Raw genomic sequence first — 15,119 nt, 5'->3', positions numbered from 1 at the left:
TCAAGAAGACACAGATGAGAGTTGGGTTTTGTCGGCAGCAGGCACACGTGTCTCTGTACCGTATTGAGACTCTGCTTAGTCGAATGATCAACTCACCTTTCTCCAGCTAAATGTGGCTGCATATTGAGAGACGGCGTGTGTTTAGGAACATGAACCCGAGTGTTAATCTGCTCCCTGATTACACATTGCTGTATTGCTGCCAATCATAAACGTACTGATTTTCAATTGATTCACAGTGGAGATCTCGGCGGAAACTGAAATCTCCCACGTGGGTCTATCAACAACTTTTCTATCAATATTCCAAAATCTGAAATTAAGAGGAGAAAATATCCCACAAAACTAAACAGCAGTCAGCAGGGATCAATCACACACTTTTGCATTATGAGGTAAGTTTGAATATGACTCCTAATTGGCTCTAGAGTAAACCTGGTGTGGAATGAGAGACAGACCGGATGGGACACTGATGGATTGTCTACATTCTCGTGTGTGTTGCTGCGACCGCGCTGACATCAATTTATGTCAATTTCGTTCAACTGCTTACAGGAAATTTGAAGTAGAAAAATGCAACCTTGTGACTGAATCAATACCATCCACATATATAATCTCATCTGACAGAGAATAATTGCAGAAAATTGTGCCAGTAGGTTTTTCTGTATGTTTATTCATTTATGAAAATTAATTATTCAAACTGTAATATTTACAGAAGTATATTTCATATTGTGTGTGTTCCCTTGGTTTGTTCTTAAAGTGTGTATCGGTGGACTGCATTCTGTGTAAATTAGATGCTTATTTGCGGAATAAATCTCTTCTCTCCATGTCAGACTTAATGAGCACCTCCAGCTATGAGGCTCATATCCATAATCAAAACATTTGTATTCAGAAGGCAGTGAATCAAACAGATTGTTAAACACCTTCAGAACTTAACTCGGTGTGTGGGTCTACGCACTTTTGCTTCGGCCTGTATCTAAGGACACTCTCGCCTGTCTGAATCACCGCGTTCACAAATAACAGGCCGGTGTTGTCGAGGTGATCGCCAAGACAACAGACAGATTCATCTTGTTACACTTACTGGACAAATTGGCTCCTCATCTTATGTTCCCATCAGTAGCTTGTTAAAGGAAGCGGGTCTTAGAAGCTATTAGGTCTCATTAAATAAAGGACAGTGGATTTCAATGTGGACGCAGGGATTAATATGGTGGAGGAGCGACGGTACACCAGCTTCACAACAAAACACAGCAACAAAACAACAAGTCAGTACACTCACCTCTGGTCTCTAAGCCATTACCGCAAGCCTCGCCCGGTCCTGTTAGTCCACGTCGGACAGAATCTGGAACCAGCGTGCAGCTGTGCCACTTGTGCGTCCTCCAACTACACGCGGGACACAGAGAGCGAAGTGAGGACGATGATGGTTTGACATTTATCGATCCAGATCAAATGCTCTCTTCCTATGACATGTATCTTTCATGCTGTAAGCTGAGCCGGACGAGGCAAAGACAAACTCAGAGGGCTGTTAGAAGAAAAACACACAGTTTCAGGGTTCTTCGTTGTGTTTTTGTTCCTTTGTTAAAGCCTCTTTTCATTACACTCATGGACTGTGTGTGCGCGTTTGAGTCCAGTCTTCTTGGACCCTGAGAAGGATAAGTAAGGTCATGTAAAGTATTGTTGTTGTTCTGTCTGTCTAATGTGTGCGATATGAAACACTATTCCACTGTTGAACACTGTTGAAGTTGAACTTGGAGGTAGCTCTGTAAACAAATAAAACTTCTACAGGTGTTAAAACGACTTTCGGAAATGCTCAGTAACACGTCATGGCATATTCATCCGGCCGCTGAAGGCACTACTTAGATGAGGCGTATTTTGTAGAGAGGATAATCATCATATTGGTCTGCACTGTCCTCGCTCTAATACTGCTTCAGCTGTGATTTCCTTTCTCCAATACACCGCAGCATAGGACAGGACACTGGCTAAACTAAAGTACAAACAATCTGACTGACCTCAAAAGACTTCAGGCTCCCCTGAGGAACCCAGATCAGAACATTAGTATTCTCCTTCCACCTCCAATCCTTATCAATGTGAGCAACCGTCTCAATCATGATGAGGCAACCAGACTGGGCATTTAGGTCAGTCCCCATTTACTGAAAGGTGTATCTTATATTTTGTCCAACCCCATTCAAATGCACAACAAATGGCCTTTAGGGAGTTTCTAATAAAATGGCCTCTGTGTGTGTGTGTGTGTATTCAGCTAAAGACAGAATCAGTATACATCCTGTGCATTAGCGGCAGTGTACATGTTGATTCCTTTCATTCGCCTGACATTAGCGGCGGCGCATGCATGCACCTTGAGCCCTCATAACAGCGTCTATATAAAGAGGACTCCAATTATTAATCAGATAAAAGAAGGAAATGTCTGCTCAAGTTAAAAGAGAGCAGGAGTACGAATGGTGTGTGTTTACCTGTAGACCGGGCACACAGGCAGGGATTCACACTCTCTCTCTTCATATAGCGTGTCGGGGCACTCGTGACCTCCATTAGCCGACCTCTGGATGATGGTCCTGTATCGAGACTGCGTGGCGGCCGTTGTATTATCTGTCGAACGGGGAAATCTCAGTAAAAACGGGGTCGGCTTCCTTTTGTGCGCTGGGGAGGATGTTTAGCAGAACTAGCAGATGGTAAAATGACAAATGGCAAACGGGGAGACGCGGCATCAGCGGGTCCTCACAGTCCATCCCCGCCCTGATTTGTGTGCCCTTGTTGCCGCGATTGTCCTCCACTTTGTTGCAGTCTGGTTTTGAACACACACCACACTGTAATGGCTTCATTTGGCTTAGGCTCCAAGGCTCATTACCCAACACTAATTACTAAACACTGGAAATGGTGCAATTAAAAAAGTGATTACATCATCAGCGGACTCAATGGACTAAAACATATTTACAGAGACAAGATGCCTGCTCCATTCTTTCTAAACTATTACATACTTTTTGATTTCTGGGACACTTGCGGGTTAACGCATTGGCGAGACCCATTAAATATCTATTTTCCTCTTGATGAGTCAGCTTAATATAAAGGATAGTTACTACTGTCATATACATTGAATTGTAATCAGCGGGATGAGTTGCAGAAGTTAAGACAGATGAGTTTGTTCTCCTGTTATTGTTTTACTGTTAATCACATCCATTCGGCACATAACACAGACACACACTCTTATACCAATGTATTATTCTTATCATTAGAATATTGTCGCCCCAGTGAAAATAACTATGGAGCCTCTTATGTGATGCTATGTCTTCACAAGTGTGTGCAACTGTTTGAAAATTGTGAATTATAAAACAGACGTTGATGAGAGCCTTTATGCTATTTTTGCTGTAAATAAAGTGTAAATATACGCATGTTTCATCAAGATACAGTAATGTCAGAATGAGAAGTTAAAGCTCATTTAAAATTCCGGACAAAACTTCTGAGACCGAGGTTGTTTTTCCGTATTGTTGTCCGCGTTTTGCCAGTTGAAGCAATCAGGCTCATTACTCCAATCATATCAATAAAATAGAATTTGGATCTGGTTTAGACTCAAACATCTGCTTGGTCTGATGGCACATTAATATAAATGTGTTATGTAGTAACAAATACGTCAGAAACAAGCCAACGACCACTAATGTGTCGCTAACACAGCAGCGTGCAAACTGCAAACGGCCTCGCTGTAACTTTAATAATTACAGAGAAATGCGCAGAAAAACATGATGTTTATGCCAGTCATTTCTTTTGGCTTGTTTGGCTTTTGTGTCTGTGTGACCTTTAATAAGTGTCCTTGCAGTTTCTGTTAAAATATCCTAATTCAATGACAGCTGAGAGAGATTAACTGAGCACTCAAGTGTGCTGGCAGAGTGCAGTTTGTTGTTTTTGTGGCTTCAGACAGCTTTTACTCAGTGCTCGGCAGAAAGAAACAAAAATGGCCAAAAGGCAGAGAGACAGAGAAATCTCAAAATAGATGAAGGTGAATGATGGTTTATGAAGACATGGCACAAACGGATAAAGGGGAAGATGCATCTTTCAAAGCTTTCCCACATGAAAGTTAATTATTTTTCGCGCTTGTGTGTGACGCAGGCAGACAGGTGGTTGCTGATCTGCATTCATCCGGCTTTTAAAGAGGTCGGCTAACCTGGCATGCAGGTGGACGGGCAGGCTGTCCATTCGCTGAAGGGCGTCACGATGCAGTCTCTCTTGCAGGGCAGCAAACAGGGCTGGACGGTTTCCGGACGTGTAGAATCTGGACACCTAAACGGCAACAGACAAACGGCCTTAAACCTCTCCGGGCGCAACATGATATACATCCCACACCGTGCTGAGAAACGGGACGGTGCAGCGAGACGGGTGTCCTCTCCTTGACTTTACACGTCTCACCCGAGCTAATATGACTGAATGCCTCCTGCTGGCCTGTCCTGGGCAACATGACGATGATGTAAGGGACAAGGGGTGTAAATCTTTGGCCCCCCAAGGCGATGCTGTTCAATTACAACTACTTAGGGATCAATTCCATGCAAGAAAATCCTTTCGATTTCCGTGACGCATCTTTACACCCCAAGCAGGGACGTGTGTGTGTGTGTGTGTGTGTGTGTGTGTGTGTGTGTGTGTTGCTTTCACACATTTGGCTGCTTCTTCACTGTGAGAACACAAAGCATCCTTTGAGAATACAACACCACAGCTGTACTTAAAACCTCATAATACACAGTCAAATATAAAGAGTCTTTATCTTATCAAAGAATAATAAGATTAATGTGCAGTACGGCCACAGTATGACAGAGATAGACAAGACAGATATAACAATACAACTGAAATATGTACATGCTTGTGTTTGTGAAAAACACTGGGCAGCATATGGAGTGATTTACATTAGAGCGATGGCATCTGTAACCCGGGAGGAATAGCAATGTGAACCATATTTGCAGAGAAAACGGCAGAAGAAACTCATTTTAAATGTGAGAGCGTTTATCTCCCCGTACGCAGAGAAACCCCCACAGTCTTCTGTAGCCACCTGAGAGACAGAGTGTTCCAGGAGAGAAATCAATCAAAGTGCACAGCATGGATGCTAATTAAACTTGAGAAAAGTGAGGATATGCAAACTGTTTACCAATGAATCACTCCTGCCACGCCAAGGACAACCACCATGCAGGTTCTCAAGAGATACTTAGCTGACTTTCACTGCTATCTTTGACTTCAAGCATAAAACGGTCAAGTGTTTTCCCTCCATTCAAGCTGCTCGTTCACATACGGCGTCTGTAATGTGTGTGTGTGCATTGTGTCGCGTGTGCACAGTTACGGCAGGGAAACATTGATGTCGGCCTCATTAACCAACACACACAAGCAAACACACAAACACACATGTGCAGGCATGTGTGCGTGCGTAAAGTGACATCTTTCAACTCGCAACTCAAACCCGGAGCGTCACCAGAGACCCAGCGTGGCGCCACACGCTGCCACTGCAGAAAGCCAGCATGCGGAGGAACGACATCAAAGTACGCCAGAGCATAAGGAGCGAGACACATAAACCAATCCTACCCCGGCTTCATGCCTCTGCTTCTCTGCGGCTCTTTCCAGCCATGCTTGCCAGAGGGCAAGATAAGGCGGCGGAGCAGCTCGGGGGATATCATGCGCCGAGCACAAAGCGGAAGAATCAGACTTGCAGACAAAGCTTCCGTGTTTGAGGGGCGACGCAGCGGAGAACTTCAGACCGCTCGCACATTAGTCTGATTACCTCTTCAAACTTGTTTAAACATGTCATCTAATACCTCAGACACTACGGTCATACAACACCACATTACATGGAATGGGAAAACATTTTTTACTTATTGAGTGTAATAGGAGGCTTTTGTCTTTTTGTCAACACTTATCAGCACAATTTATGAAATGGAAACACAATTTGGTGTCACAATAACGGCCGCGGCTATCTCAGTTCATTTAATCAGGGAGAAGAAGGAGGAACACAATTAGGTTATTTATGAATCCATCAAATGTCTTCCCGGGAGCTTTGTCCTGACACGAAGACAACTTTAAATTGAGTCATCCCGCGAACGTCCTCGCTGACTGAGGAGATGTCGAACTAGAACAGCAGCCTCCTACCGCATCCTCCTCCTTCTATAGGAGCTGTTCAAACTGATCGAGAACATTCACGCCTTTCAATCAAATCCAAGGCGAGCAGATGTTAAACCTTCAGAATATAAACCCAGAGGCTGCAGTCTCCTGTGTGTATTCTGTCCTGTTTTTACAGTACGGGGAGCATCCTACACACACGTACAACGCTGTACTTATGCTATGCGAGGGTATGTGTGTGTGCTACACTGTGTATGCACACCGGGGGGAAAGCAGGAAACACACTGGCGTACTTGTTACTGACAGTCAGAATCAATTATAATGAATGGTAACATGCGGCGCTACGTGGCGAGGTGTTTTTCCATTAAATCCACTCTGCCTCCATACTAGATCAACACTAAGGCAGCGATTGAACTTTCAGCATATTATAGGCGAGCTCGGGCTGTTGGGAGCGCAGATGACAGATTTCATTAAAGTCTCTGCGGTTTGGATCGGATGTGAATGTGGAAAGAAGCCGCGCATACACACGCACACACGCACACTCACACACGCACACGCACGCAGACACACACACACGCACACACACGCAGACACACGCAGACACACACATGCGCGGGGGCCCCGTCGATAACATATCGGGCTAAATAAAGGCGAACTGTGAATTATTTATAAATCCTTTTATAAAGCCTCCTGGTGTGTGGGCAATGAAATTATTACAAGTGACAGACAAAAGACCTGAGCAGCGTTTGAAATGGGGTGGAAAGGAAAGAGGAGGAGATAATGGTGGAGCAGAGGCTGAAATGAATCCCGGGTTTCCACAAAAAAAAGGAAAAAAAAAAGGGGGAAGACAAATCTACTAAAGAAAGGCAGTCAGCAACATGCGAGACCTGGCTGCACTCCAGCCTCTGAGGATAGAATTACACAGCGTCTCAACTCCTCTGGGTCATTTGTCACCGGGTAAAAGCGCACAGAACACGCATATCTTCAAACAAGATCCTCTCGGTAAAAGGAGACGGCGTTCATAAACGATTTCTCCTACGCAGGAGCAACACGACGCCTCGCTCACCCTCCGCCCCCCCACTCGCCCCCTCCATGCTTTTATCAAACTCTGATACTCCCCTCACATAATTTACCATTTATCTCCCTCAGGACAGATATTCTGCTCTCCAAAATTCCCGAACCGAGCAGAGGTGACTAATTCAGATTCAGCTCCGTTGCGACTTCTTCCGCCGACGTTTTGGCGTTCCTGCCGGACTAAAGCGATTTCCCCAGACAAAATGAAGCCCGGTGATTAAAGATGATCGCGGGAGTAAAGCGTTGCAAGAATACGAGGAATATGTGGGTGAATCCTGTTACGTAACATCGGAGGAGGCAATTGGACTTCAGATCAGAAAATGGAAAACAAAGCGCAAAACTTTGAAGACGCACCATCTGTTTTGGTTAAGAATACTTCTGGATACTCTATTATTGAAGAAGTCAAATTTATCTACAGAATCACAATGCAACACCTTTTAAAAATTGATGTCATGAGGCACAGGAGGAGGCCCTCGTCATCCATCATCACTGTCAGATAGGATGAAGGCGAGCTTTAACTCAATAAGCTGCCAGACATGCCCGGTCAGGGGGAACGTACCTTTTATTTATGACGGGTCCGGCGTTCACCTTCACGCAGTTGACCCTCCGGATCTGAACGCCGACCGCACAGGCGGACGGAGTCCCATTCCAGCTGCCGCTTCCGTTGAGATTCATGGAGGCGTCTGGGATACAAGGGCCCCACGCCGAGGCCTCCCAGTAGAACACCGTGCACGGGTGATCGTTGCAGACTCTCCACTCCTCCAGGGCCGGAGCTGCTGGACACGGCCTCCCACCTGGACGGCAAGAGTGTGAAAGAGACAGATGAGGACATGAAGGTGCTTAAGGGGAGTGTTAGATCTACAGTCAGAGAGTAACGCTCTCCAGAGGCCACCTGCTCACTTCTAATCATCAGCTACTTGAATGCGGTTCGTGTTTGTATCCTCTCAAAGCGTCACTGTCTTGTTTCTGACTTCGAGCTGGAAGCCGAACGCAAATATTAACATTGATTTTCATTGCTAACTGCCCTCGCTGGCTCCTTGGCAACAGCATGAATGTTTGTGCAGGGTTGCTGAACACACACTTTCCTGCCAGTACCTTAGAGTACACGTGGAAAAAGTCAAGACACTGATGACTTTGGCAGTGCAGACGCAACTTGGAAGCGAGTTGAAGGCACAGAACAATTAAGCTCAAACTCAGCTCAGTCATGGGTTCACTCCTCACAGGACCGTCTTGCTGACAAGCAATATTACCCAGATAGATGCATATGTGTGTGTGCTTGTGATGGTCTTATTGGATCGAGGCTTAGTGGGTGTAGCTTATCTTGTGTATTTGTGCTGATGTTTCCAGCGGCATGGTCAGAAGTTTGACACTTAAAGAAATTAAAGCAGTGGTTGTTTCACACTCAAGTCACGTTATTGGGCTCGAGCCTGCAAGCCTAAAGTCTTTTGTGTCATTTGGAGAATACAGAATGTGTGTAATGCCCTCAAGTGACACCGCAACACCCAGGAGAGCAGAAATGAAGTTGTCACTGAACTAAAGCCAAATAAACACCATCAGCCCTCCAATCTATATCCACTACGCCGGCTCCTTCATACTCTCACATACTCCCACACACTCCCCATACACACACACACACACACACACACACGGCCATACGCACAGAGTCAGCAACATGGTCACACAACAACACAGTGCCCAACTTGGCTTAGGCTGCGAGATCCTTTCATCAGCTCTTATTGCAGAGATGTGTGTGGTTACAGGGATTAATTGGCTGCAGCCGGCTGCCAAGGCTCAGCTGTCATGAAAGCGCAGCGGCGGGCTTGAAGAAAAATACACAGCGCGCAAAAAACAAAAAGGAAAACTGGCCGAAGAAAGAGCCCTTGATAACGGATGGTCCCACACTTCAAAATGGTTCTGAAAGGAAAAAAGTGTCAGAATTACTCTTGGAAATAAAAGGGAGAGAAAAAAGCAGCCCGTAACAAATAAAGCCTCAGCGCTGGTCAGAATGTGTTCGGCTGAAAGTTTGGGGTCCATTGAGATTGATGAGTCACAAGTGTGTGTGTGATGGTTTGTGTTGTTTTTTAGTTAGATTTCAGTAATTTGGCCCAGTTTCCACCCAAACAATTCATCATTCATAGTTTACACTATTTCAGCATCACTGATTCGTTATGGCAGCACCCTTAAGTCAATTTGGTATATTTTGGTAGATTTAAATATATATTTTTCTGTCAGACATGGGCATCACCTGTAAATAATAAGTTAGAATCAACCACATATGACTACACAGTTTATTACCTATGACAGCAGAGAGAAACGCTGTGGGAATTTGCGCAATTTGCATTGACTGAAGCTGCGTTTTGTAATGTTTTGGACACTAGGGGGCAGAAATACACCAGAACAAACTCTCCGCAACAGACATGCACTCATTAGCAACTTATTAAGTATTGGTGAACCATTGCGCATAAAGCAAAGTGCAGTAATAAACTCGTGGAGGTTGCTGTTTGCCGGTTGCTTTACTGCTACTGTTTAGAGACTAATGCAGCAAATCATCCTCCGTGTTGCTCGGTCCAAATTCACAGTACGTTAATAGCCGCTGGTGTGAGTGGAGGAAAGCTGCTCCGCGGGGGAGGACAGAGCCCGTCTCACTGACATGTAGCGCTCCAGTTAGAGATTTTACTGTGACAAAATGTTGGACAGTTGCAAAACCAAAATAAAGACACCTACAGCGCTCTGATCTAAGAAACTTCTTGCTCCCAGGCTACAGCCCCGAAAAACATCAACACATCCAACACATCCAGCGCACTCGTTAGTGCTCATACCTCTGCCTGGGCATAATAAGGCCAGACAACATTAGTTCTAAAAATCTACCAGCCTAACGAGAATGAAACAGCTCGTCAACTTACAGCAACAGGGCTGGATTGCTTTACAACAACAACAACAATCAATGAGAAGCAAACACAGATATATGAGCAGTGGTAATAGTGGTTTGCTGGGAGGACACGAAGAAGAGAGAGTAGCTTTAATTAGATGTTTAGTGAGCATGAACCGCAGTAGTGATGGGCAAAACAACGCTACAACAGAAATTCTAATTTCATCTAAATCCAAGGCGACAAGCATCACAGCAGCCTATGTGAGATTTTATTCGAGACGTATTGAGTCGGTCGAGCAATGAACATCAAACAGAGAGAGCAACAGATGGGAGAAGATTCCCTCAGGTCAGAGGGAAAGGGGCCTTACCGTCTCCAGCCAGGGCCAACACGTTGCGAGTGCGACTCTGCCGGCCCTCCGCGGTCTTGGTGGCGCAACTGTGGGAGCAGGAGGACCAGGAGGACCAGGGGCCGACCGCACAGTCTGCAGGACAGGCCACCTCACAGGCCACCTGCACAGGGGGAGGGTCGTCCTCACACTGGGGGGCCGGTCCATCTACGCCTGGGGATGGAAGCAAAGAGAGAAAATGGAGGAATCAGCTTTTAATCAGCCACTCCACTCAAGATCCTCAGACTCATTACACTTAGGTATGCCATGTCTATACTGTTAATCATATAATACGAGAAAAGAAGCACCGGGTCCAAATGTGGGTGCTTTGTAAATGGATGTGTAATTTTTCTGGCATATAAAGATGCAGTTATGCGGCAGCTAAAATGTGTATTTTCAGAGAGAATACTACTACAGTTCCGCAGATTGGCCGTAAATACAGCCAGACATCCGACTGAGGGGCTCATTGTGAGCTCAGTCAGCATAAACACAATATGATAACTACATGGGTGGAAGAGATGGTGAGTGATGACTGCGGTCTGCAGCATTTCTCACAGTTGTTCAATTTGAATTTGAAAAAGGAAGAAAAGGGCGATAATAGCAAAGTTTAATGGATGCGACCATTTTCTTCAAGAGGAACATGGAGCGGCTGATGAAATGTCAACAGTGATGATTCATATTCATGCCAGGTGTAAATGTAATTCCACTAAATCATGTAGATAGAATCTGTATACAAGGAGCATGTTAATGCTGGAGGGAAAGGGGCTGTTTGTGGTTGTGAATGGAGGCAAGTTGGAGACGTATGCTTTGGTAAATCCCAAATCATTCATTTGAAACATAATACAATTTCATATTTGTAGAAAAGCGGTGTTTCATCCTTTGTGGGAATTAATTTTCCCTTTTTAAAATTCACAACAATCACAAGCAGGTTTTGCTTAATTCTAAAAAGACTTAAATTGTAAGGCCGTCCCATTGGAACTCCAGTTTGAAAAGCTCCTTGGCAGATTTATGCCAGTCACACACACCGTTTGTTTGCAGTGTCCTTCAATAAGGTTACAGCGTTCAAAGCGTTGAGAGAGAAAAGATCCTTTGAGTTAGTGAATAACAAACAACAGCCTTGGCTATTTAAAAAATAAATAAAAATCTACACCTAATACTGCCAACAGTCATCAGGAAACATAAGGTTTCTGTAAAGTCTCTCTGCGAGTGATAGATCAATTTCAGAAGAAGGGATGCCATCGCAGTGTCAGAACAACGCCAGCAGCCTCTAAAGCAGTGCTCTCAGATATACAGTGGTACACAGCAGTGTCGTTAACTTGTCTGAACTCTGCCACTCCATCAAAGAATATAGTTTAACAATAACAACCCCAGGGCTAGATTTGCCACCAATACATCTTTTCTCTTCTCCAAGTGAATATCCCTCATGTCACGGAGGGCAGCGGAGAGAGCAAACGTACATACGCCTCATCAGACAGAGGTGAAAATGTCGCTTGGGGAGTTTGTTGCCCTGAAAGTTAAAGCAGCAGAGATCTTCAGCCATCAAAGCAATGGATGGATATAGTCTGACTTGGAGTGGGAGGCAAAGCGCCGAACGTGACCACGCAGCAGCCATTATTCTTTGGACCGGCCATGACTTCAGTGTGTGCCCTTTCATTTCAAAACATCTGTGATTCTGAGAGAAATACTGTGGTGAGGGTGATCTAGTTTGACCGGCAGGAGCAGTGAAACGACACCTACACGCCAGGCGCAAAAAAAGTAAAACATTCCCAGCCACCAGACTCGGTTTTTTATTCGAATGTATCTGCAAATCCACCCACTTGAGCGGTGAAGTGGAGGCTGCAGCTCTGCAGCAGGAAATGTTCTAGTACTTCACTTAATTGTTTTAAACTGAAAGTGAGATCATAAGATGTGTGGGAAATGATTGTCTGAGTTCAAACTGGTTTCCACCACAGTAATTGTAAAAGTTTGACGTGCCATAGCAATAAAAGTTGGAAATACTGTAGATTGTGAGTGATTCACCCCGTCGAACCCCGATTCAGAGAAGTCCATACCTTTACTTATTCACCACCTATACTGCAGTCTGTGTGCAAATGTAGTGAAGACAAGAGACGTTTTTACTTTGAAAGCAAACAAATAAAATGAAATGCATCAAGTCCTCACTTAAAACTTTGAAAATGAATCAACTGTTATGTTCAAGCAACTTGTTCCACACTGAAGTTGTCAAAGCCGTGAGTCTTCCCTGGACTCAGATGTTACATTTTGCTCGATGGCATCATCAAACTGCATTTTGAAGAACTGGAAGAAACTAAAACGTTGGTTTTTGGCGACTCAACAAAAGTAGAACTACATGTTTTTTTTAGCCTTTACAGAATCAAACCCTGTAATCTTCTGTGTGTCGCTGTTCCAGCAAATAAAGTCAGACTGCGTCGGTTGTTTTAAATCTATTACTTTCAAATTTACATTATTCATGTGCGTGATCATTTCTTTTTAAAGGTACCTTAAAGCAATGAACTGACCAAGCAGAAACAACCACAACAGAGAAAAGATAAAGAGTTGCAAAGCCGTGAGGTTTTTAAACAAGGTTAGCTTTCAGGAAAAGTTCACTTCAGCTTCAGTTAAAGATTGTTTGGTTGTGTTTTTATGTTTAGTGAGTTGGATTTAATGGCCGGGGGTCCAGTTCTGAATAAACAGTTTACTGGCCAGCAGGATCCTTGCTGACTGACAACAGCAGCACAGTATACAGTATGTGATGGAATGGAGGCTTTCCTAGGTGTGTGTGTGTGTGTGTGTGTGTGTGTGTGTGTGTGTGTGTGTGTGTGTGTTAATTGTAGATTCCTTAAGCTGTCTGATTTTATTCATTCTTCCTCTCTTTGTCGCTATACCGCCCTTTGTTTTTAGCCTTTTTCAGGTTTATGACAGCGATAGCACCATAATGGTATAGTTTGCTGTAGCGAGTCAGTGTGTGCCGTCACAGTGAGATACACACACATCCACACCTGGAGGCACTGATACCACTTTAGCATACAAATATTGAAGCCACAGTTACAAAGAGGAGCGACAAAGAGGGGTCAGTCAGACGTAACAATGTAGACAATCAGCTCCAATTTAGGACAACAAACTATTCAAACAATCATCACTGTAATAATACATAAAAACTCTTAACCTATACTTTTGTTAACTATAGGGCCATTTTCTCTCCCCTTATAGTGGATAAGAAGTAATTATTCCAAAGTGGAGTACTTGAAGGTCACAGAGGAGTGAGGGGAGGGAGGTCAGGAAACACAAACTGGCAAAAGACTCGCACACTCTTGCCCGCAAACATGGTCGGAAGAGAAATGCATTGAGAAGATGAATGCAGAACTTCACAGCCTGCATATAGTAGGTGTGTGTGTGTGTGTGTGTGTGTGTGTGTGTGTGTGTGTGTGTGTGTGTGTGTGTGTGTGTGTGTGTGTGTGTGTGTGTGTGTGTGTGTGTGTGTGTGTGTGTCTAAGTCTGCGTGTATACTTGGAACTCCGCAAATAGATGACTGGCCTAGGGGCCCCTTTGCATTATTAATCCTTGGATGTGTAGCAGGGGTTTCCACTGCGGCTCATCGTGTTTGTGATTTCAACATGATTTCTGTTCTGCCACCCACACGCCAATTAATCTTCTTTGTTCTTATTATTCAGGTAGGTATAGAAAAATTGGGAGTCCTTGTCTGGGCTTAGAAGTTAATTATCCCGATAATCCACTATGTGGGCAGCTTTTTAAGACCACAGAGGTGAACCAGAGGAGCAACGAGGCAAATGGGACATCAGTGTGAGTATCAGAGTGAGTTCAGACAGGATAGCTGGAATCACTCACGCCATGCCTTCACTGTCGGCTCCTGTCAGTCTTGTGAACATGATTGGTGGTACTCACGCTACTTTATAGTCAGTACACACAGCGCTAAGTATGAAATGATCTGATGTGATTAGCTGTGATTTTTAGGTGAAAATGAACCATTAAGTCCTGAATTGCGCTGAAATCTTTTAATTTACCTGCCTACACACCTGTACACACACATCCAGAGAGGGTTCAGTAAGGGAGAGAGTGTTTTGTGGCTGGCCAATCACAAAAGAAAGAAAGGGCCTTCAATCAATCGTCTTGTTTTCACACAGTGTGCACGGTGGTGCTACGGTAAGACGAAATAAATGAGGATCAATGTGGGTTTTTGGTATAAAAGCGCAGCAAAAGTTGCGATGAAGATCCTGAATGAAATTAAATGTGTGACCCGACGCTGAAGCTGTGTTTCCTGTGGCTGGTAGCTTTGGATGGTGACTCAGTGTGGGGCTGAGGGGAGAGTGTGCAGTGAGTGGGAGCTGTGTGGGAGTTCCTGGATTAGTTTTTACTGAGCCTCCACTAGGCAAGCAGCCAGTCCAACTGCTACTACGGCACAACGTTTTGACAAACAGCTCACTGAAGGTGTTAAGTTGAATACTGCGTTTGGCCCCATAGCCTCTCTGTGCAAGAAAAAAATGTCTAGATTTGCCACCGTTAATTTCCCAAATTACAAGGAAAACAATGCCAGAATGGTCTTATTTACTTAGTTTACTGTCCTAACTGTGAATGGTAATTTGTGAAGTTGCAAAGTGTCTTCAATTTCTTACTTATTTTCACAGACAGAATGGCTGAAAAAGCTGTGGATCAACTTCCAAACTGGATTTGTTGGTCCCTTGCATCATGCATCT

General features: G+C 44.4%; 1 protein-coding gene across 1 annotated transcript in view; it reads right to left on the bottom strand.

The window, feature by feature from the left end:
* Positions 1–15,119, bottom strand: part of thsd7ba (thrombospondin, type I, domain containing 7Ba) — a 103,028-nt gene that overhangs the window by 41,465 nt on the left and 46,444 nt on the right. The window contains exons 9-13 of the mRNA XM_076159068.1: positions 10,393–10,584; positions 7,715–7,949; positions 4,154–4,269; positions 2,454–2,586; positions 1,265–1,368 (exon numbers count right to left, since the gene is read on the bottom strand). Of these exons, the coding sequence (XP_076015183.1) occupies positions 1,265–1,368; positions 2,454–2,586; positions 4,154–4,269; positions 7,715–7,949; positions 10,393–10,584 (780 nt within the window). The remainder of the gene's footprint in view (positions 1–1,264; positions 1,369–2,453; positions 2,587–4,153; positions 4,270–7,714; positions 7,950–10,392; positions 10,585–15,119) is intronic.

Source organism: Genypterus blacodes, unplaced genomic scaffold (genome assembly GCF_046128005.1).
Source record: "Genypterus blacodes isolate CSIRO-AG114 ecotype Tasmania unplaced genomic scaffold, CSIRO-AGI_Gbla_v1 ptg000093l_1, whole genome shotgun sequence".
NCBI classification, from domain to species: Eukaryota; Metazoa; Chordata; class Actinopteri; order Ophidiiformes; family Ophidiidae; genus Genypterus; species Genypterus blacodes.
The sequence above is the reverse complement of the archived record's forward strand: the minus strand, read 5'-3'. Positions and strand labels throughout refer to the sequence as shown.